The sequence below is a fragment of the Triticum aestivum genome, chromosome 1D, assembly GCF_018294505.1.
Source record: "Triticum aestivum cultivar Chinese Spring chromosome 1D, IWGSC CS RefSeq v2.1, whole genome shotgun sequence".
Taxonomy (NCBI): Eukaryota; Viridiplantae; Streptophyta; class Magnoliopsida; order Poales; family Poaceae; genus Triticum; species Triticum aestivum.
Genome location: NC_057796.1, coordinates 403,808,558 through 403,831,291, shown reverse-complemented (window position 1 = coordinate 403,831,291; position 22,734 = coordinate 403,808,558). Strand labels below are relative to the sequence as shown.

At 45.9% G+C, this 22,734-nt stretch overlaps 3 protein-coding genes and 1 non-coding gene across 8 annotated transcripts; 3 read left to right on the top strand and 1 right to left on the bottom strand.

The window, feature by feature from the left end:
• Positions 1-1,712: 1,712 nt before the first annotated feature.
• On the bottom strand, positions 1,713-10,439 carry LOC123182392 (probable NOT transcription complex subunit VIP2). Of its 4 annotated transcripts, none has more exons than XM_044594937.1 (17): positions 10,284-10,439; positions 6,889-6,993; positions 6,515-6,566; positions 6,237-6,391; positions 6,114-6,150; positions 5,793-5,990; positions 4,887-5,099; positions 4,699-4,800; positions 4,154-4,239; positions 3,999-4,073; positions 3,420-3,845; positions 3,293-3,345; positions 3,178-3,219; positions 2,401-2,545; positions 2,238-2,316; positions 2,017-2,121; positions 1,713-1,937 (listed from the first exon to the last, which is right to left on the bottom strand). In XM_044594937.1, the coding sequence occupies exons 2-15, from the start codon at positions 6,904-6,906 to the stop codon at positions 2,239-2,241; spliced, it is 1,680 nt and encodes a 559-aa protein (XP_044450872.1). In that variant the 5' UTR covers positions 6,907-6,993; positions 10,284-10,439; the 3' UTR covers positions 1,713-1,937; positions 2,017-2,121; position 2,238. The 4 variants fall into 4 exon arrangements, with proteins under 4 accessions (XP_044450872.1, XP_044450870.1, XP_044450869.1 ...); XM_044594935.1 differs by having other exon boundaries at positions 6,479-6,566; positions 10,284-10,437; XM_044594934.1 differs by having other exon boundaries at positions 5,793-6,150.
• On the top strand, positions 6,479-6,556 carry LOC123183898 (small nucleolar RNA snoR35). The gene has a single exon (XR_006492886.1). It is a non-coding gene; the product is annotated as a small nucleolar RNA snoR35 (small nucleolar RNA).
• A 68-nt stretch (positions 10,440-10,507) lies between the features above and the next one.
• Positions 10,508-13,574, top strand: LOC123182396 (protein KRTCAP2 homolog). Of its 2 annotated transcripts, none has more exons than XM_044594941.1 (5): positions 10,508-10,728; positions 10,839-10,994; positions 12,052-12,103; positions 12,181-12,247; positions 13,267-13,574. In XM_044594941.1, the coding sequence occupies exons 2-5, from the start codon at positions 10,839-10,841 to the stop codon at positions 13,355-13,357; spliced, it is 366 nt and encodes a 121-aa protein (XP_044450876.1). In that variant the 5' UTR covers positions 10,508-10,728; the 3' UTR covers positions 13,358-13,574. The 2 variants fall into 2 exon arrangements, with proteins under 2 accessions (XP_044450876.1, XP_044450877.1); XM_044594942.1 differs by having other exon boundaries at positions 10,570-10,728; positions 10,825-10,994.
• A 1,518-nt stretch (positions 13,575-15,092) lies between these two features.
• LOC123182391 (leucine-rich repeat receptor protein kinase HPCA1) lies at positions 15,093-20,566 on the top strand. Its single transcript, XM_044594932.1, has 19 exons — positions 15,093-15,533; positions 15,656-15,779; positions 15,866-15,937; positions 16,313-16,387; positions 16,491-16,562; positions 16,665-16,826; positions 16,935-17,006; positions 17,085-17,156; positions 17,243-17,311; positions 17,421-17,489; positions 17,583-17,657; positions 17,745-17,816; positions 17,913-18,047; positions 18,133-18,608; positions 18,692-18,850; positions 18,995-19,134; positions 19,242-19,461; positions 19,583-19,815; positions 19,903-20,566. The coding sequence occupies exons 1-19, from the start codon at positions 15,443-15,445 to the stop codon at positions 20,407-20,409; spliced, it is 2,895 nt and encodes a 964-aa protein (XP_044450867.1). The 5' UTR covers positions 15,093-15,442; the 3' UTR covers positions 20,410-20,566.
• Positions 20,567-22,734: the final 2,168 nt, after the last annotated feature.

The following is a 22,734-nucleotide window of genomic DNA, read 5'->3' as shown; positions in this document are numbered from 1 at the left end:
TGGAGCTCGGAGGTCGAGTTTTGAGAGGAGAAAGATTAACTAGTGTGGCTCAGACATTTCATCGAACACCTCAAATGCACCCAAATGCCCTCCCCTCGACGGCCAGAAAAAATAGAGCACTGTGGAGTGCTCTGCTGCGGCGATGGGGTATATATAGGCAGCTCATTTGTCCCGGTTCGTGGCTAGAACCGGTACTAAATCCGGGCCTTCTGTCCCGGTTCATGCCAAGAACCGGGACCAATGGTTGTGGGCCAGGAGCGAGGCCCATTAGTCCCGGTTCGTGCCTCGAACCGGGACAAATGGTTCCATACGAACCGGGACCAATGCCCACGAGGCCCCGGCCGGCCCCCTAGGCTCACGAACCGGGACGAATGCCCCCATGGGTCCCGGTTCGTGACTGAACCGGGACTAATGGGCTTGCCATGCCCGAACGAAAGCCCTGTTTTCTACTAGTGCTTGTCTCCACTATCACTCTCGCAACGAGCATCGGCGGCATGAAAAATTTGATGTCGAGCATCAGAGGCGTGAAAATCTGGACGGCGACACCAGCGATGACCATCCACAAGCGCTTTAGCTCCATTTCATCAATGGTGGTAAGCCCTTCCCCCTACCCGATTTGGTTTCGATTTGGTGCGATTTAGGATTTGATAGGGCTCGAGTTAGCTCTTGATTTGGGTGTCAACTTAGGGTTTTATTTAGGGTTAGATTTGGGGGGAGATCCGTTATATTTGGGGGAAGATCAATCTGATTTGGGCTTAGTTCGGTTCGATTTGGGGGGAGATCGGTGTGATATAGGCTTAGATGTGGTACTGTGTTGAGCAATGATCTTTATTGAGGTGCAGTCAGTGTCTTAGGGTGATCGTTGATACGAGGGTTGGTTCTAAACATTGTAGTTCTGATCCTTGTACCAGCTCTCCCCTTCTACATGACAACATGAAAAGTGAAGATCATCATCATTAACATGCATATTGTTATGATCCTACACATCACCACTCACATTCACATTGCTATGATCCTACACAACTCAGTGCACATCACCATTTACTTGAACAGTGGTCATATGTTCTTCATTGAAGTGCTCTGCCGACAGGTTGGCCTTTGGCAATGTTGTTGAGGGGAGCTGCTCCAAGGGCAAGGATGTAGCAGAAGGCAACACCTTCAAGAGGCGTCGAGGGAGGCCGACAAATGTTGGCTACTTCCATGACGAAGTTGGATTTACTTCCCATCCCTGATACCTTCATGGAGCACCTAGGCACCATCCCAACGGAGATCTCTCCAAGGACAAATAATGGCCGCTCTTGGATGACGAGGCTATGAAATGTTCACAAGGCTCTAGGATGTCAACAAGAGGGTGGCGATGGATGAAGGATGGCCCGGCTTCGCCATAGCTCACAAGTTAAAGATCGGGTACTTCTTCACCTTCAAGGTCCTTGCCCCGGATGTTTTCAAGGTCACCATGTTCGACTATTCATGTGTGGAGGTGGTGATCAAGTGCGGCCAGCACGGCCCAACACTTGCTAGGGTTCAGGAGTGAGGGCTTTGCACGTCTGAATCCAGGGTAGGTGTGCGTGGATGATTTGTACACGTGCACTTTGTGAACCTTCACACACTTCACCAGATGGGTGAGTTCACATGTAGTAGTACTGTCAGTCACCGGTGACAAGCAAATCACGAGCATCATTCCCAGACTATTAAAAACGAGGGGCACGATGTAAATCCAAAGTACCGGTAATTAACTCATAGATAAAGAGTACAGGTCTGAATTTTACGAAAGCTAAAAGACTCAAGTCAATTACAGCCAACAATACCAAATTGAACCTACTGGTTTACAGCCAACGGATTAATGAGGCGCATTTTCCTCGGCTACATGTCTAAAGCTACCATCAGGGCTGCCAGCCAACACAGAGAAGCTCCTTCTTCGGAACAGCACACAAGTCCTGCCCAGACGAAATAAAATTCAGCGCCACAAAGTAAATTAATCTTGACAAACAAACAAGAGTATTCAGATGAACTTACAGAATCATTTTGCACAAATGTACGCCACCTATATCCTATGATAATAACAGGTACTGATCCGGATGAAGAAAAACGACATTCTCTAATACAGAAGAAGTACAACAGCTGCAATAAAAAATTGGTAGCATGTCAGAAAAGCCGGGCCTACGTACATGGAACTATGAAACTGCGGCATTAGGGACATAATACATGAATGGGAGGCGGGAAATCCAAGTGCTGACCTTATAATCTAACATTTTGGCTGGCGGAAGGGAGGACAGGTCTCTTCTCTACAGATTCATATTGGAGCACAAAGTTGTCCTGCAATCAACGAGAAATGCTCAGATTACTTTCCCAGCTGTGCGATCAGGCTATAAAGACTATCAGTTCTTGTTCGGATGAAACCTTCTGAATTGTATCCCACAGGTTGGGATCAAAACAAATGTAGGATCCTCGTTCATACAGTGGAGTTTTCACAAGAGGCGCCACATTTGAAGCTCGTGTGAGCCACACACGATACTCTCTATGGTAAAACCACCCTTTGTTATATCTGGAAAATAGGTGGAATCAGAAATTTGAGTCATTTGACATTGACAAGCCAGGCCATTTCGATTCAAAATAGTGGGAAAATGAGAAAACAACTAAAGGTCAAAAAGTGATGAATAGACCAATAAATATTGTTATATGTAAGATAGGTCCAAGCATGATTGGAGTGTCAAGATTAGACAATGTGAAAAGAACTGGTATAGTGTGAGAAGAGGCCTATTCTCAATAATGAACAAGATGATGCAGCTCCAGCAGGAGGCGGAGGACGTGGACACAGAAGGAATAGATCCAGGGGGTCATAAAAATTGAGGGAGGTTGTACAACCAAGGATGGAGTGAAGGAAAAAGGGCATAAAGGACTTCTAGTTATATTTTTTTCAAGAAACTTCTTAGCTGTAATTCCATCAATAGCTGGCTACCCTATAAACTTGTTATTGTATACATTTGGTCAAACTTTATAAAGTGCGGCTTCAGTCAAAGCAAATATGCAGAATAAATAAAAACGGAGGGAGTACTACAAAAGAGCAAACACATGAAAACAGTTGACAAATGTAGGGTGTGTGAACAGCAGGCAAATGAAGGTCCACTAAAATAGTATTCTGCTGAGATACCAACAACTGTGCAGGTTTGTGCTTACAGTTCATTCGCGGCATATAACTGAGCAACATCCTTCGGCATACTGCACAAAGAGCAAAGTTAAATAATACATAGGCTAGTAAAACCAGACACACAGTTCATTCTATTCAATATACCTGTAGAAGATGTAGAATAGTGTCAAGGGGTGAAACTTTGGAAAATTGAATGGCTGCAGATGGAGAAAAAATATATGAAATGTCAGGGTTCAAGAGGCTATTGTAAACCAAATGGGAAGCAGCTTACCTGCAGTGGTGGAGGTTGCTCAGCAGAATAACAAGCAGGGATCTGATAATCAGGTTCTCCTTTAGCTGGTTCATTTGACCATGGAGAGCCAAATGTCTTCCAAAGACAATCTGGAGAGTTCAAATTCAGCCCTAGTGTAGTTAAATCAAGCCCTAAAGCAAGAGCTGTTGGTCCAGGCTCTTTTGATTTTATTAAGTTCAACAATCCAAGTAAACTATATGGGTCTGGCACAGTTTCTTTTCCCTGAGCAGACTTTTGACTCTGATCCTTAGATGGCTGTTGGCCCGAAGACGTCTGCGACCTAAGTGAATTCTGAGTCTGTGGTTGATGGTATTGCTGGATGAGTTGCTCATAAGACCCTGAATTAGAAGACGGACTTGGAGAATTTATCGGCCTTAGCCCAATATTATCAAGACCATTTTGAACCTAATGAACACAATCATAGTAGTTAACAATCCACAGTCAAAAGCTTAGCAGACACATGAAAAGGGTTAAAATGTGTGTATCCTAACTTCTAAGAGTGGTGTGGTCAGCCCCAAATATGTGCTGGCTACATGAAAAAAATGCTAGTATGCTTACCGAAGTAGTGCTCTGCTGCTGTTGTTGGCGGGGTGGATAGCTACCTCCCAAATTAAAGCCAGATGATCTACCCATCTGCAGAATCATATGTGAGAATTTAAGAATAAGAAGGTATGGCTGGCCTCGGATGAAATGATAGAACAACATGAACTCACAGGAAAATGTTGTGCCTGCATAATATTTGCATTCTCATGAAGGTGGTCCTTGTGATGCAAATCCATACCATAATCTGACGAATTGCCTTATATTCCAAAGAAACATACAATAAGGTAATATCCAGAAAATAAAAGCAGGCGGTTTGCCCAGAAGTAATCAGCAGAAAGGAACATGATAGGAATAACTGCCATGATATGAATTTAGCCGAACAACTTCGATAGAACACATTGCAATACATATAACGTGAATACAAATCTCTGATGAAAGTTTACTACCCCAGCTTGCGAGAGAAGGATAAACTTATGCCAGATGAAGAATTGAGAAGAAGATTGAACCATGATATGTGGTTAATAGAGAAGAAAATAGTGAAGGAATTGACAAGACATGAAGCATTATCTTTTCCAGATAACAGTAACAACAAGATAAAAAATACTACTACAAGGGAAAAGGCTAAAAGCTAACAAGAAACAGAGAGTTAATCTCATCAAGATTTATAGAGTTGTCCACTACGTGCATAGTGAGACTACCAATGGAGGAGACATACCTTTATATCCTGGTAAAGCTGGAAAATCTTCATTCTGAATGCTGAACTCCTGGTTTTGTTGCACAATGGCATTTACACTTACTCCTTGCTTTCGCAGTGACCCTTCAAATTACAAAGTATGAAAAGTTAGTTACCTGACATTATCAAAGCACTAAAGATTGCAGATTTTGTTAGTGTTGTAGCATTACCATATTGCCCTTGACCACCTCCAGCAGAATTAGGACGCCCAGTTAACTGGGGAAAATCATTTATGTCAAACGGAGAATTGTCACCAGAGTTTCCGTCATGTAGCATTCCAGAAGAACTAAAAGAATTGTTTCCTGCCTGAACTTGGTTCTGAGATAGCGTTCCTCCAGGTGTTGGATAAGAACTCCCAAGAATGTTCATGAACTGTGGCGACGCTGGTGAAAAAAAATTAAACAGACTCATTATTTTTTACAAAATAAAAAATCCATTAGGTCAGTTTGCCCCACACCCCTTACACCAAGAGAGAAGAAATTCCTAGCTCTTAATAAACCCAGTAGTTGTATATACAGTTTAGTTGCTTCCACTGGTAGTGGTATACGTATAATCTAGTGTGGGCAACCAAGGCAGACAACCTCAAGGTGGTGGCACTGCTTTATGAATGCAATAGGTGAAAACTTAGTTCCCCGTGTCAATTTCCAATCAAATTGAGCCACATTGAAGTTCAATCCATAACACTTCAGAGAGTTACGCTGTCATATGACTGAAATGTACCTTACAACACCACTTCCCTATACTTAAAAAAATGCAAAGCTTGCAGCTCAACGCATTGATAGAAAGCAAACAATTACAAGCCTAAGACAAGACTGAAACATCTGACAACTCAAGACAAGACCACAATCAATGCAAGACAGAAATTGCAACCGACACAACAAAACAACCCCAGCCTAGAAGCCATCCACACAAGCGCAGGGCGCGACGAATATACTGAAACCTCAGCCACAGGAAGAGAGAAACACACACCAGTTCACTATTCAGCCAGCAAGAAAGAAAAAAATGAGAATAGATATTCGCCGAAGAAGCACGAAAAGTTCGAAAGAACAAATAAAGATTAACAATTAACCATGTACCTTGATGCATACCACTCAGTCGATTGGATGGGATATTAAGAGCCCCACTTCCAGAGTTGCCGCTAGAATTGATACGGGATGAAATACCAGGCATGGACATTCCTGCTGAGCTTATGCTTCTGCCAATACTGCTGCCACCCACTATATTGCCCGCAGAATTTGTTATCCGTGGGCCTAAGTTCCCCAAAACTGAAGAAGCTGTCAACCCAGGAGCAGAATTTCGATTACCAACATTAGCCATGCTTGAGGATAAACCTTGTGCTGAACCACCAATAGCATTCATGCTACTACTAAATACAGCATTCCCCCCAACATTCATACCTCCTCTGTTGCTGATCCCAGAATGGCCATGAGAAATCTACAGAAGGGCAAGAAAATTAGTTAAGTGATAGAACACTCAGCATGATATTAACATGTTGTGGACTTAAAAAGAGGAGAACAAACCTGAGACATGGACACTGGAAGGTTATTTGAAGGAAACCGGCTACCAGAAATATTGCCCCCAGGTTGTTGAACACCTGGGGATGGAATACCTGACAATGAAGCATTCCTTGGCGATAGTGATGCAAGATTGAGATTTCCGTGGATATTATGCAAGCCTTCCAAGAAGTTCAAATGAGTTAGCTTTATGAGATACTTTCGAAGATGATTATTGGATTACACAAATATGTAAGATTTATACTAACCAGAGTGATGGAAATTAGGAAATGATCCAGACTGACCAGAAAAGGTTGATGTGAATGGCCTTCCTGTTGAATCCCCACCAATATTTGACTGCAAAAGGTAATGACAATAAACCAAAGGCCTTTTGAAAAACGTAGCTAGCCATTGTCATCACTACACAGAAGTGGACAATGAACCCTGATAACGATTAAAGCTATTCTGTCCACTTTTTGAGACAGAGGAACTTGGCAAGGAGTAATAAATAACATAAAGACAACACCATGTCTAAAAACAGACAGGTTAAATGAGTCGACATATTAGCTCAAGCAATATATGGAAGTGGAAGCCAAAATGAGGTGGAGTTAGGTGATTTACTGAATAGGAAAGGGAGAAAATGAGTAACCATATTAAGTAAGGAAAGATGGAAGCATACATTCAGTGATCCTGACATTGTGATGATGCCCAAAGAACGATCAAGGCAACAGGAAGTCAAAATACTATTCCGTTATTTCCCCAACTGAGTGATAATCGGTCCAATCTGGAGTCCAGGAAGAGATAATATATGTAAGTAATAAATATCGGGGGTCCTTCCAGAGGTGCAGGATGCTTATAGTAAACCAGAATGAAATAAGTACATAGCTAAACGCAACACATGACCTAAAGTTGAATCTCAAGATCAAAACACTAACTAGTCAGAAGATATTAGGGCTCTATATATACTACATTCTAAAAAACTGCAGTCATGCAGGACAAACTATCACACTGCACAATTTTACAAAATACAGTTAACAAGATGACACAATAAGGAGGGTAGAAAAAACATGAGAATCAATCTAGAAAACAAATGAGGCTGTGTGCAATTTCCAAAACCTGTTTGGTATTTAGAACATTACAACTAGCATTCTGATTATTTCCAAAATGGACAAGCACAGAAGGAAGATTGATCCAAAGGATAAACCATCATTATTTCCAAGTTTACACCTAGAAGCAAGCCACTAGCTAATATCTAAAAGGATTCATAAAGTTCTACAAAATTACAAAATATATTCGACAAAGAAAGTACTGAATGGAAGAAACAAAATATTAATACTGGCCATGACTAAAACTTGCAATACACCAAAGTCTAGGACAAACACTCCGGAAGAGCACAAACTTATAGCATTATGATGTTCCACTGCCTCAGATGGTCCTCGTATTTATGGGCCCCTCCAAATCTAGACATGAAAACACCGTTGCGGTATTAAATCAATACAAGGTTTTGAGTCGCCGACTAATCACCGATGAGACGCAGGCTAATCGCCTTGCCAATCAGTGACGAAGTCTAGCTACGGTGACTCAACTAGCAGATAAAGTCATGCAACTCACCCCCCAGTAGACGCTTGTGTGCTGGTTTCGGAGGCCGGCGAGGTCTTCGGCGAGAAATCAATCTCCTTGACGCCGCCGGCTAGCGATCTACCCCGCTGCCGGCTAGCGATCTACCCCGCCGGCGGCTACCGATCTACCCTGCCGCTGGTGTGTTGTAACTTGTAAGAGGGAAGAAGGTATGGGAAGAAAGAAGGAATCTGCACTGGCGGCGGCTATGTATAGTCCTGGTCACGCGCTGCTGGGCAGTTACCACTCTTCTATTCTTCATGGACGGTACAGATGGCTTGGATAAGTATGGACGGTCTAGATACATCAAGAAAGCTAGGGTTTTCAAATGGGCCTTCATGGGCCAAATATGCTCCTAACCCTATCAACTTGGAGCCATCTTCCTCCTACGCTGAAGCAACTCGGCTCCTCCGAGGCCCAGCTGAGACCTTGCCTAGGAGCTTCATGCCACCTTGACCTCAAAATCAAGCTCCTCCCCAACTGCAACTTTCCCTCAACATCGTCTCATCCTCTCTGTAAACTCCCCTGACTAGTTGCGGCGACTTGGGGCTATTAGCCATAACAAGTCGCTGAATAATCAGGGCTAGGGAGACTCGACCCGACTCCACGACCCAAAAAACTTCAAATCAATATAATATTTTGGTTTAGCATGAGATGCAGGCTTGCAGCTGGTGGCCTACTTCCTCTAATAGATTTCTGGGAACAAAACAAGGAAAATTCTCCAGGGAACCTCAATAGGCCAGAATGCAGGCCACTTCAAATCAAGGGTCTGGTTTTTCTATTTGACCAGGTTTGGTAAGGAACAGAGGTGTGATTGAAGGACTGATATTAATCATGGAGATGGTAAATTTAACTGTATTAAACGAGAAAAACAAAAAAGAGCTAAAAAATTTCCACATTGATTGGAAACTTCCAATGATGGGGGCCTGCATGTACAATCACAACATGCCATGTTGCAACACTCATCTTCCTTCCATCCGATCGTCATTAGACACATTAACCAAACTATGTTATTAAGGGACCAAAGCCATGTCAACTTTTCTATCAGATCACACATTTGTACTCAGCCATAGGCAATCGCAAAACAACATGGTTATCCTATCTTTGAACTGATTGATGTGCAAATAAAAGTGAGGAAAATGCTTTCTACATTGATTAGTTCACTGCCAGTTGTTCCATCTTCCACAAGCACCGGTTTTGAGTAGGTCAACAGCAAAAGTACAACAATCCTTTTTTGCAGGGGTGAAGTCCTCCCCACTTGTGCCAAGAGGTCCTGGGTTCGAACCAGCCTCTCTGCATTGCACTTTGCAGGGGTAAGACTAAGTTCCTATAATCCCTCCCCAGACCCCACCTTGTGTGGGAGCTTCTATGCACTGGGTCTGTCCTTTTAACAGCAAAAGTACAACAATCCTTAGTATAAGGCTAGTTGTAGTTCGAATCTTAGGTTCTTACCTATATGGCTACAAATGTGTGTTTCCATTTGTGTACAACATGGTAAATTAAATAATCTATATGCCAACTGGAATAGAAAACATTGTGTGTAGGCTTCATGCTTGGTTTGTCTCGTTGTGGCATATTTCTATGATGAGAGATAATAATGCAGCATTTTGAAATCAAAAAAAGGGAAGAGAATCCAAGTAAATTAGGAGCATCACATGATTTGGCTAGTTTCTTGTCAATCTTATCTCCTTCTACAAGCTAAAAAAATTTCTGCACAACTATCTGAAATCTGAAGCTACCCCTATTTTGTATCATGTGCTAAACTATGAACCTAACTCTGCTAGCTTCATGGTTGCAGTAATACCAAAACCGACGACAAAATGCTGGTCACCAGTTGGATTATACATTGAGAGCAGAAATTTTGTTCCGGCTACTTCGGGGAAAAAGTTAGCACTCTGGTTATGATGCTCCGACCGGCAAAAGGTTCCATCCAGAAGAATTTACGGCCACAACAACAGGGACAACAGGGCAATGCACACCCAGCTTGCCGAAGCTAATATGTGACATGCTGGCGAGCTTGAATCAAGCTCACAAGCTCCCAATCACAGCTATAGCACAAAAACAGCTAAGAAAACCTACTTGCTGAGAACCAAAGCAATCGCGAGCATACAGTCACCCACACTCTCCAACAGATTGCTGAAAAATATCAAGCTACGCAGAAAAGCACGGAAGCAATCGGCAGCTCAGATTCCCCAGGCCCCAATCCAGGGTTGGTCCCGGCATCCGACCAGCGGCACGAAAAGCCCCACCGCCAAAATCGAATCTACTGGAATTCCAAAGCCACCGCACCCCACAGCAAACCCACGACCGAAGGCGAGACCAAATGGCGGGGATCCAGAAGCAAGCGAGCCCCGCCCCGCCCCGCCAAGCCCCGCGCCCGCACGTCGGCGGCCACCGCTATCCTGCCCACGGGAAGGGGAAGAGGGTTCTAGCTGAAGGTTCTGGAGGGGGAGAGACCTGACGAAGTGACGGCGGCCAGGCCCCGCGAGCGGATCTCCCCGCGTCGAGGCGCCGCGGCGGTGGAGGAGGTCGGCGACGATGCGTGGAGCAGCAGCACGAGTGCGACCGGGGGAGGGGGGACGGATGGGGAACGGAGCGGCGACGGCGGTGCGCGTCCGCTTTCATCAGGCCCTAACCAACGGCCCATATGCGGCCTGGTAAGCAAACATTCCAACCAAGCCGCCCATACGCCCGAAAAGGGGTCCATCGGCCTCTGACTCGTCGGCCCAACACGGCCCGCACATTGTCTCTTCCACGACGACTCGGCGGCGTGGTAGATCTCACCACACCACTCAGCTCGCGAGACCGGAGACGGACTGGGGGAAGAAGAAGCGGCAGCGCCAAAACCCTACTGCCCCCGCGCGCTGCCGCCTCAGATCTCCGATCCTAGCCGCCGGTCCAGGTGAGGATCTCCGTTCTCCAGCGCCGCTGCTAGGGTGATTTTGGTTCTTGGATTCGGTGCGAGGTTGTTGATTTCGTTGTCCGCTGGCTGTCGGAGATCTGTCGTCGCAGATGGCGGGCACGGGGCGGTCCATGCTGCTGTCGCTCCTGCTGTTCGCGGTGACGCTGTCGCTGCTGGAGATGTACCGGGGCTGGTTCGCCGCGTCCGAGCTCAAGACCATCGCCGGCGGATTCGTCAGCTCCCTCCTCTTCCTCCTCCTCCTCACCGTGCGTCGCCCATCTCTTCTTCTTTCTGCTTCTTATTACTTGTGGTGGTGGATAAAGCCCTCTCACCTGATTGCTAGACATTCGTAGGTTGTGATTTTTTCTATTAGAAAAAAAATGTTTAGGGTATAGCACTGGGAGCAAATGGGCATGGGATTTGCAACGGTTCTTGTATCCAGTGTGGCAACATTCCGCGGTGCAAGATAGAAATCTCGGTCATGTGACGTCTGATAGCTAGTTTCTGCAGGTTTTATGTGTTCTTCAGCTTCAGTTTTCTGGACCTAGAGTAGCTTCACAAATAGAATAATACCCTATCACATTGCTCTTCTAAGATATAAATATCCCTTGATTCGAAATTCACATTGATCTGTTATGTAGGCTCAGTTGCCAATTATCTCCCACAATGTGAGCAATCATAAGTGGCGGCTAAGGTCATGTTTGTCTAGTATTACCTCTGTCCCAAAATTCTTGTCTTAGATTTCTCTAGATACAGACGGAGAAAGTATTTGTCTCCAGCTGGAGCCATGAAGAGTTGACTTCTCAAATCCAACAATCTTGGAGACATAAGCTTGTTTGTTCTAATATATTAAGCTCCTGAAGTATAATTGACTTTGTGGTAAAATATTTAGGTATATAGTACTAAAAAGTTATGACTAATGACAAGCCTTAATTGTGGTAGTTTTGTGGGTTCATGTCACTTTAAATCCGCAGAAGACACCAAAGGGGACCTTGTTTTCGTATTGGAATCCACTCTGGCTTCAACATGGTGAAGCATTTCCTAAACCCCAAAACCTCCACAGATGGCTATACATAAGTCTATCTTTTGTCAGCTTTGTTTTCTATAACGAGAAAATAGTGAAAGCGGACCCTCATCAAGGGGGGAAATGTAGCAACTAGGAAGCATGTATGCTATATACATTTGACTGACACCCTTTTATGGTTTTGTGTTGTAAATAGGAATGATGATTTCTGTAGTCATCATTTCCTTTATGAGCAAACAACAATTATTACTTTGCTATATAGATTTTTTTTAATGTGCTAACTAGAGCAAGTTTTGCAGTTTATCGGTAATTACCAAGAAGCTAGTGGTGTTAGAACTGGGTGGGGTGCAGGTATATATTTCATTCCCATGTTTTCTTTCATTTTTGAACTTGAACCATCTGTCAACATTTCTGTTCTTTTCATGCAGTTGTTGTAGCACAACTTGTTGCTCTTATTGTAGCTGGCACTGTCCACCGCGTTTGCATCACAACATGGTATGCTTCCTTTAACATACTTCGCCAATTATTTGTTCAAGTCGTTAATAGTTGTATGGTCCCATGATAGAACTGATAGACCTTCACGATTCCTTGTTCAGAAATGCTAATCTTAGATGTGCTAATGAATTTTTTATTTGCTCTTGTTTGCAATAGTAGATGGGAATATAAGGTAACGAATGCATACAAAGTTTAATGGGCCGGTACCGTAAAAATAATACCTTAAGATTTTGCATGTTGCCAAGAACTGTATTAGATTAGACAATACTCTCCATATAACAGCATTGCCAACTGTATGTTACATATTCTTTGATGTTGACAGAAGTTATAGGATGCATGATTAGCAGCTGAGCCAAAACCATAAATTAGTGATCCTTCTATAGCCTGTGAGATTAGAACGAGTTATTGTTGCATATACTTGTATGCAATAAAAGTTCCTTCGCTAATCGGAAAAATTCTGTCACCTAACAATCATGATGAGCTAGGGGAGGAGCTAAAGTTATCTGAAATTATTAAAATAATCACATTTTTTTGGTTATGTGGGCTGAAATTATTTGCTACATCCACCATGGTGTTGACATTGTGGTGCTCAGATGCTCTGATAGAGCTTATATTATTGTGGTGCATTGTGAAGATCTTAGCTGACTTAGCTTATGTTACTCTGGTACATGATGAAGAAGCTTAGCAGCCTTAGCTTATGTTACTCTGGTCACATGATGAGGGAGCATTTTCCAAGTGTTTTGTGTGTTGTACACATAACAGGCTACCAAGCAAAAGAAGCCTGGATGGCACCAACACAATGATGCTAGACTACCACCCCTTAAAGGATCTAGCAAGGGAAGGGCACCATTTACAAAAAATAAAATACCAAGAGCTCTGCCCTATTTAAATAATTTTGATCTGTCTTTTTTGTATTTTGCTGCCTTTGCTGTTCTTGCCTTTTTCCGATGATTACATTAGTGCAACAGCTCCTCATGAACGATCTGATTTCCTTTTTTTCTTGCTCCACCTGGCCGCAGCTTCCTGTTCTCTGCCGGGATCCTTTACGAGGTCGACAAGCTCTCCGGGATGATCCTCGCGAGGAGCGAGTCCAAGGCGAGGCGGTACTGAGGACGCAACACATGTTTTATGTAAGGTTGACCTGTTTTGTAGATCGAATCAGAAACTAATGCCCACACCCTCCGTCAGACTTCTCAACCCAATCCGCTTTCTTTTTTTCCCGCGAGGCATATAGGATTGGAACTCTGGGCACTCGCCCGCTGTGCTTGCTCGCTGAGACGTCACATTTTGATTTTAGTCTGAAATCACAGCCTTGTTGACCAGGTAATTATCCCTGTTAACCATCTGCCCCGGTTGGCGATTTGGGATGATTTCGCGTGGCCGCCGCCGTGTTGCGCGTATCGAAAACGTTGCTTGCTTGGTTAGCATTGTGTATTATTTGCGGAGCATGTTTTTTATCAGTTAGTCCATATGCTATGATATTATTATTAGTGTGAAGCACGATGCAAGTTTACCACTATGCATGAAACTGTCAAAGGTAGAACCATCGAGGATTAGTTCTCCGTGGCCTGTGCCTGCCTGCGTCCGTGGTGACGAGGGCCGACGTGCCCCCGTGCGTGGTACGCCGTGCGCCACCAGGACCAGTTCCTGGCCGCCATTTTGCCGCCGCCAAGGAGGCGGGAGGCTGGAGAGCTGCGGAAGGCGAAGGAAGTACACTCCCGTGGCCGGCGACCCACATCGAAGTCTCTAGGCTAGCCACTAGGGGAGAGAGCGAGGCCTCGACGGGGACACCGGATTTGGAGGGGATAGAGGAGCGGAGCACGCGTGCAGGCTAGGCTGGCTGTTATTCTCTGACCAGGAGCAGGTCACTGACCGGGCCTCACGTCCACTGTCCGTCCGCTGTAACTTGCAGGCCGTGCACACACGCGTTCCAACGATAGCTACGCCTCTCTGGCCTCTGCCTCTGCGATGTGATGATAGACATACATGCACACGTAGATGAAGACGCACATTCGATCCAGTTGCAGTGCCCGGCCTCAACTGTTCCAATCAATAAGAGACTGATGCCGAGATACATAAAGTCGCCGTCGCCGTCGCCATCAGCCACTACCCCGGGACGCGACGCTCGCATTAAAAATCGGCAACCCACGAGCTAAACAACAAACATAAACACCGTACCCGGCCGGAGGAGGGACGGACGGACGGACGATGGATAGATAGATCCATTCAGCCACCCGCCGGGCCAACCGATTGGGCCTCAACCCAGTTGCATCAGATGCATGCCCTTTTAATTGTCAACCACCCTCGGATGTTTTCCTCGGCGTATAAACTAATCTCCGCGAACCGAAGACGACGCAATCAAAGGCTGGTCGTTGGATTTTTAAGCCGATGGCCGGGCGAGCACCCAGACCTCTACTAGCTAGCCACGGATAAAAGAATGTGCAGCTATTAAGACGACGATGGCAACGGCAACGCGCAAATCAAATCATGCAACCGGGGCGGAGCTGGAACTGGGTGTCCGGCGGCGATGGCTACAGGCCACCAGCAGGTCGTCGTCCCGTGGGGATCCTTCTAATTTTCCCGAGAAAACGTCTGATGGTGATTTCAAATTTGCTCTTGTCTTTACAAGAGCCGGGGCCCACTTTCGTCGAGGATTTGAATATTCCAGCTCGGATTTGTATATGCGTAAATAATAAAATAAAATAGAAAGATGGTGGAAATGCGCGGTCGGCTCCGTCTCTCTTTCCTCCCGGCCGCTCGGCTCGGTTAGTTTGACCAACGTGGCGCAGTGCAAACCCGGCTGTCTTGTCTGAACGCGTGCGTCCCTGCGTTCGCTCGCTCGCTCGCTCGCCTCACCTTGCCCCGGGTGGGGTTGACCTCTTCCCTCCTCCGCGCTGCGTCGGGGAAGAAGCAAGCAGGCTGCTGCTGGCGTTGGGTTGGTAGGATTTATACACCCAGACGTGGCCGCCTCCTTCCCGTCTCCGACTTTCGCCACAGACAGAGACAACGCAGAGAACTGCCTTGCCCGACGACCAGAGGAGCCAGGCAGGCAGACGATAGGCAAAGCGCAAGCGCGGCGGTGCTCTGCTCGCTCCGGCGAACGTGCTTCCGCCTCCCGGGGCAAGGCTCCGATCAGTGAGTCAGGCGGCCACCGTTGTTGTTGCCCCGTCCTCCGTGGACTGGCGCGTGGATAGAATGGACGCGGCGACGCGGCGGGCGCTGCTGCTCCTGCTGCTCGTGGCAGCCACCGTGCCGGCGGGGCTCTGCCAGACCAACCCGGACGATGGTCGGTCACTCCCTCCCCTCACCCATCCAAAAAGCTCCGTTTCATTTCATTTCACGTCCCTCCGCCCACCCCACCCAGCTGAGCTGACCTTGTTTGCTGTGTGTGGGTTTTTGCCGGGGCAGCCGCGGCGCTCCGGTCGGTGATGAGCGCGTGGAGCAACTACCCGTCGAGCTGGAACTCCGGCGACCCCTGCGGCGCCCCGTGGGACGGGATCATGTGCAACGGCAACGGGAGGGTCACGTCGCTGTGAGTACAATCGATCGCGTCTCCTTCAACCGCCAAGTGTGCGCCTCATCTCATCATACCAAATTTCCTCTGGTTTGTTCTCGCAGGCGGCTATCCAGCGTCAACATGCAGGGCACGCTCAGCGACAGCATCGGGCAGCTCGGCCAGCTCATGTTCCTGTAAGTTGTCGCCCGCCATGAAATCGCTGCCTCCAATCTACCATTGTTCAGGCTATGGAACCAGTCAGAGCAGTTTTGCTTCTCGATTATGAACTCTGCTTTCTTAAGAGAAGCCTGACCAAGTCCTGAAAGAAAATAGAGCTGAGCTGACCCATTCAAGTTTACCATGCCTAAGTTTTGATAGTTAGTTTGTATTATAAAAAATGGTAGTTGGGCAGTGAACATGGATTAGGTAATATATTTGAAAATGAAGGAAAAGTAGAGATGCTTCAATTCAATATTGCATGGAACGAAATCTAGATGAGACTAGATGTAAAAGTTCTGAAGACCTGCTGCTGATATGTGGACACTCTAACACAAGCATTTGCATTGCAGGGACCTTTCGTTCAACAGTGGTCTCAGTGGCACGATCCCCGCTTCGATTGGGAACCTTGCGCAGCTTACGACGCTGTAAGCGATGCATTAATTGCTCATTGTTCTCAACCTTACTGCTCCTGCCGCAATAGCAGTTGACCGAACAGGCTTACTGAATCGCTTTCGATGTGCTTGTCAGGATCTTGGCTGGTTGCAGCTTCAGCGGAGACATACCAAAAGAAATAGGCAACCTCCTGCAGATGACATTCCTGTAAGTGGCTAGCTTGATTCAAAAAGAAACTTCTCGCATTATTTCTGTTTATTGGACAGAAAAAAACTAACTGGCTCTGTGGAACGTTATCTATACATATAGGGCGCTGAATTCGAACAAGTTGACGGGCACAATACCGCCTCAGCTTGGTCTACTCTCAAAACTCTTCTGGCTAGACCTGGCAGACAATGCCATCACAGGAACTGTCCCTATCTCAACAGGAACGACACCGGGCCTTGACCTTCTTACCAACACGAAGCACTTGTAAGTTTGATACTACTCTTTTTGTCTTGATCTATCAAGGAAGATCATCGGTTTGCAAACACATCTCTTCCGGTTGTTTCATCTTTCTAAACTTTGATTGGTGGACAGCCATTTCAACAAGAACCAGCTATCTGGAACGCTTACAGGCCTCTTCAAGCCTAATATGACCCTCATACACATGTAAGGGATTGCCAAACTTTCCAATTTATGTTATAACGATAAATATATCCTGCTGATATTTCTTTTCATTTTTTTCAGATTGTTTGATAGCAATCAGTTCACAGGCCCAATTCCGCGTGAGCTTGGAAGCATTACCTCGCTCCAAGTACTGTAAGTAGCTTCAGAACAATGAAACACACATTTTCCTCAAGAGTTGTTTTTATCACAATCTTTGACACACTTCTCGTCTTCGACAGCCGACTGGATAGGAACCAATTTGCGGGAGCAGTCCCTAACATCACCAACTTGGTCAACCTAAATGAGCTGTAAGTGTCTTACTCCTCTGTAAAGGAATGTTAGACTTTTTAGATCACTACTTGTCAAGATAATATTTTTTTGACTTGAGATACCTATTACTGAAAATGCTTTCTGCAGGAACTTGGCAACCAACAAGCTAACTGGATCAGTGCCAAATCTCAGCAGCATGAACGTGTTAAATGTTGTGTAAGAACCTAACTATAATGCTTCCATGCTGCATTGCCCAGTGATAGAAAACAATCTCGGAAAATACTGACTAGTCGTTGCTTTAATAATCAGGGATTTAAGCAACAACAGCTTTACCGCGTCCGCAATACCAGCCTGGTTCACAAATCTAACAAATATTTCTTCAATGTGAGTTATCTTAAAAGGTTGACTCTCTAAAGCAACAATTTGTTTCGATGATGTCATACTTATCGTGATATTCTTGTTATCACTCAGATCGATGTCTTCTGCGAGGCTCACTGGCGAGGTCCCCCAGGAACTCTTCAATTTGCCCCAGCTGCATGAAGTGTAATTTTTCTAGCAAACTATACTCATAGTAACTTGAATAAGAAAAGAAAAATAAGTCATTCTCATGTTCACGTGTTTGTATTGATGATGGTACAGTGTAATGAGCAAAAACCAGTTGAGCGGAGTACTTACGATGCCAGGCAGCATCGGCACACAACTGCAAACCGTGGATTTCCAAGAAAACGTCATAGTTGATGTCGCTGGCATTTCAAACTACAAAAAGACACTGCTGTAAGATCCTAAAATGCTGGCCATTACTTCTTTTCTCCATGCATTCACTGACATGCCTCTCTCTTTTCTCAAAATCTGCATACAGGCTTGCCATGAATCCAGTCTGCTCCGATAAACCCACTGTAGCATTCTGCACGGTCCAGAAACCGAACGTGATAGCATACAGCACTAGCATGGCCAAATGTAACTCGGCAAGTGGGTGCCAAAGTGGTCAGGGCCAGAACCCCGCAAACTGCGGCTGCGCCTATTCGTACAATGGCAAGATGGTCTTCAGAGCGCCGTCCTTCAAGGATGTGTCGGACACCGTTAGGTTTCAGCAACTGGAGGAAACCCTCTGGAGGCTACTGGGTCTGCGTGAAGGCGCGGTTTTCCTGAGCCGTGTCCACTTCAACGAGGACAACTACCTCCAAGTTCAAGTGAGTCTGTTCCCGTCAACGGGGACGCTCTTCAACGTGTCTGAAGTGAGCCGTATTGGGTTTCTTCTCAGCAACCAGACCTACAAGCCACCGCCAGTATTCGGGCCTTACTTCTTCATTGCAGATCAATATGTCCCCTTTATAGGTACTTGAGTTTCCCCTGTTTAAAATTGAAGATTTGAAGCGGCGCGGCGGTGTGAAACTAACTATTTAAACATTCTGTGTCAGTTGCTGGTGGCAAAAAATCGAAGTTCAGTACAGGTGCTGTTGCTGGAATTGCAGTGGCCGGTGGGGTTCTTGTGATCGCCCTCATTTTGGTGGGACTATTCGCTTTGCGACAGAAGAGAAGGAACAAGGAACTAAAAGAACGAAGCACCGACCCTTTTGGTAAGGATAAATATACAAACTGGTCTTGCAGTTTCTGTTATACCAGTAGGATCACTGTTGAACAATCTGCTATGAACTGAAGATCCGAAAGCAACCATGACATGACACTGGAAACTGATCTGAATCATTTCTCTGAAATTCCAGCTTCGTGGGGCGCGGCGCAGAAAGACAGCGGAGGAGCTCCACAGCTGAAAGGAGCGAGGTTCTTCTCCTTCGAGGAGCTGAAAAGCTGCACGGACAACTTTGCAGATAGCCATGAGATAGGTGCAGGAGGCTATGGAAAGGTGACAATTAAAAACCGCATCAACTCATTTATCCATCTTATTCCTGAAAACAGTTGAAGCACAATTTAGCCAACCGCACTGGCTTACTCACTGCGATGTGTCAATAGGTGTACAAGGGAACACTCGTGGACGGAATACGGGTGGCGATAAAGCGGGCGCAGTCCGGGTCGATGCAGGGCGCGCCGGAGTTCAAGAACGAGATCGAGCTGCTGTCCCGGGTTCACCACAGGAACCTGGTGAGCCTGATCGGCTTCTGCTTCCAGCAAGGGGAGCAGATGCTGGTTTACGAGTTCGTCGCCGGTGGGACGCTGAGGGAGAACCTTGTTGGTAAGCACATCTGAATTACTGAGTCCCAAACAACTCCACTGACAATGCCCCTGATCTAAATTTGCATTAGTTGTTTACCATTTCACTTGTGCCCAAAATTGATGGAACTGCACGTTTGCAGTTAGAGGGACGTACTTGGGCTGGAAGAAGAGGCTGAGGATCGCGCTCGGGTCGGCGAGGGGGCTGGCGTACCTTCATGAGCTCGCCGACCCGCCGATCATCCACCGCGATATCAAGTCCACCAACATCCTCCTCGATGAGAACCTCAAGGCCAAGGTCGCCGACTTCGGGCTCTCCAAGCTCGTCGCCGACACCGAGAAGGGCCACGTCTCCACCCAAGTCAAAGGAACACTGGTAACCATCATAACCACTGCTACATTTTTCACCTCGATCAGTTGCTCGATATGATTTGCCGATTAATCATGCGTGCATTTTTGGCAGGGATATTTGGACCCGGAGTACTACATGACGCAGCAGCTGTCGGAGAAGAGCGACGTGTACAGCTTCGGGGTGGTGATGCTGGAGCTGGTGAGCGGGAGGCAGCCGATCGAGAAGGGGAAATACGTGGTGCGGGAGGTGAGGCAGGCCATCGACCCGGCCGACCGCGACTACTACGGCCTGCGCGCCATCGTCGACCCGGCGATCCGGGACGCCGCGCGGACGCCCGGGTTCCGGCGGTTCGTGCAGCTGGCGATGCAGTGCGTGGACGAGTCCGCGGCGGCGCGGCCGACCATGGGCACCGTCGTCAAGGAGGTGGAGGCCATGCTGCTGAACGAGCCCGACGGCGAGGGGTCCAACTCGGCCGGGTCGTCGGCCACCGAGTTCGACGGCGCCGGCAGGGGCGCGCCCTCGCACCCGTACAGCGACGTGGAGATCACCCGGTCGTCCTACGGCGGCGCCGGCGACGCGTCCGATTACATGCCCTACTTCGAGGTCAAGCCCAAATAATAGACGCATTGTACATTCATTTTGGGGTATAGAAAGTGTACATTTTGTTCCTTCTCGTGTCAGCTTGTGACGATTAATTGTACATTGATTTTTTTGTACGTGTTGCGAGTGATGTGACTTGTGATGCATCGTATAGTATTAGATTCTTCTTTGTTCATTGGATGCAAGTTTCACTCTCTTGACATTCATTGTATGCAAGTTCATTGTTTACATTGTTCATGTCATGGTTTTCGGTACCAAACATGATTACTCGGAGTCACGGCCTACCACTAGTAGGAAAAGAGGCTTTTACCCCGGTTCATAAGGGCCTTTAGTCCCGATTCAAGAACCGGGACTAAAGGGTCGTTACTAATGCCCTAGCCCTTTAGTCCCGGTTCTTACACGAACTGGGACTAAAGGCCGTCCACGTGGCCGGTGCGGGGAGCCCAGGCAGGAGGGCCTTTGGTCCCGGTTGGTGCCACCAACCGGGACCAATAGGCATCCACGCGTCAGCACCTGGCAGGAGCTGAGGTTTTTATTTAAGGGGGGGGGGGGGGTTGGGGGTTTTGGGGGGTTAATTTAGGTTGTTATTAGGTAGCTATTAGAGAGAAGTGTCCTCTCCTATATCTCCGTGCTTGGTTTACCAACGCTACGTACTGCTATGCCTAAACATGGCTTAGATTGAAGTGAAGGCAACATGTGGTGCATGTCGAAAGTAATACTAATCCGGACTTGATCAAGTTTGGATTGTACTACTTTCGACACGCACCACATGCATGTTGCCTTCACTTCAATCCAATCCATGTTCATTTCACCCGCTGATATATAATAACTCTTCATGCGCGCATCATGCATCATCATATATAATAACAAGTCCTACTAATCATCATCATACAACTTCTACTCGTTATTAATAACAAGTCATACGATCATCATCCTCACAGTCATCGAACCAACCCTACTTAATTGTTCTTAGCACATGATCATCAGTATTAGGTAGGACCGAAATACCCTCTTTAAGGTAAAATAGCATAAAACAATATAGACCCTGACTCTCCATTATGGAGAATGGAGATCATCCTGTCTCCAATTCTTGCGCCTCGCTTCCTTTTGCTTCCAAGAAGCTCCTTGCGACTGTCCATACATTTTTTCCATTCTTTGATTTGCATGTCTCCACTTCTTTTAGAAATCTGGTATGGACAGTTGAGATTCGTAGGATGACCTGGTTGTATATTCAAAACATCAAGCCTACGTGGTTGGGGGTTTTGGGGGGTTAATTTAGGTTGTTATTAGGTAGCTATTAGAGAGAAGTGTCCTCTCCTATATCTCCGTGCTTGGTTTACCAACGCTACGTACTGCTATGCCTAAACATGGCTTAGATTGAAGTGAAGGCAACATGTGGTGCATGTCGAAAGTAATACTAATCCGGACTTGATCAAGTTTGGATTGTACTACTTTCGACACGCACCACATGCATGTTGCCTTCACTTCAATCCAATCCATGTTCATTTCACCCGCTGATATATAATAACTCTTCATGCGTGCATCATGCATCATCATATATAATAACAAGTCCTACTAATCATCATCATACAACTTCTACTCGTTATTAATAACAAGTCATACGATCATCATCCTCACAGTCATCGAACCAACCCTACTTAATTGTTCTTAGCACATGATCATCAGTATTAGGTAGGACCGAAATACCCTCTTTAAGGTAAAATAGCATAAAACAATATAGACCCTGACTCTCCATTATGGAGAATGGAGATCATCCTGTCTCCAATTCTTGCGCCTCGCTTCCTTTTGCTTCCAAGAAGCTCCTTGCGACTGTCCATACATTTTTTCCATTCTTTGATTTGCATGTCTCCACTTCTTTTAGAAATCTGGTATGGACAGTTGAGATTCGTAGGATGACCTGGTTGTATATTCAAAACATCAAGCCTACCATTCTGATACATCAAATGAGGCACACAATCCTCCGGGATTATCTGTTGAAAAACATAGTAATAACTTCATAGTTAGCAATGATAATGTACTAGTTTTAGAACTATGCAAAATATGCACGGATGTCGTAATAGTAAGAAATCTTACCAGGGTATCTCCATAGTAGTTACCGTAGTTCAACACGTGCACTAGTGGCACGTATTGAGGACCATAATGATGAGGAGTTTGATTGTAGATATTGTAATTCTCAATATCAGTACAAAATCCGACCAGATGAGTTTTCTCCTTATAAGTTAACTCAGAGCCATCGGTGTAGTAGATTCTGTCTATCATGTTCCGCACATTGTTTGAACAATCAAAATAAGCTGTCAATGAAAATAAGCTGTCAACTATTTT

Excerpts from the sequence above, each read along its gene's own strand:
- LOC123182396 (XM_044594941.1), top strand. The coding sequence starts at position 10,839 with ATGGCGGGCACGGGGCGGTCCATGCTGCTGTCGCTCCTGCTGTTCGCG. Across the intron at positions 10,995-12,051 it reads TCTTCCTCCTCCTCCTCACC|TTTATCGGTAATTACCAAGA; the intron begins GTGCGTCGCCCA and ends CAAGTTTTGCAG. Across the intron at positions 12,248-13,266 it reads CGCGTTTGCATCACAACATG|CTTCCTGTTCTCTGCCGGGA; the intron begins GTATGCTTCCTT and ends ACCTGGCCGCAG.
- LOC123182391 (XM_044594932.1), top strand. The coding sequence starts at position 15,443 with ATGGACGCGGCGACGCGGCGGGCGCTGCTGCTCCTGCTGCTCGTGGCA. Across the intron at positions 15,938-16,312 it reads CTCGGCCAGCTCATGTTCCT|GGACCTTTCGTTCAACAGTG; the intron begins GTAAGTTGTCGC and ends TTTGCATTGCAG. Across the intron at positions 18,851-18,994 it reads ACGAAGCACCGACCCTTTTG|CTTCGTGGGGCGCGGCGCAG; the intron begins GTAAGGATAAAT and ends CTGAAATTCCAG.
- LOC123182392 (XM_044594933.1), bottom strand. Across the intron at positions 4,801-4,886 it reads AGGTGGTCAAGGGCAATATG|GGTCACTGCGAAAGCAAGGA; the intron begins GTAATGCTACAA and ends TGTAATTTGAAG. Across the intron at positions 3,346-3,419 it reads AGCAACCTCCACCACTGCAG|CCATTCAATTTTCCAAAGTT; the intron begins GTAAGCTGCTTC and ends CTCCATCTGCAG.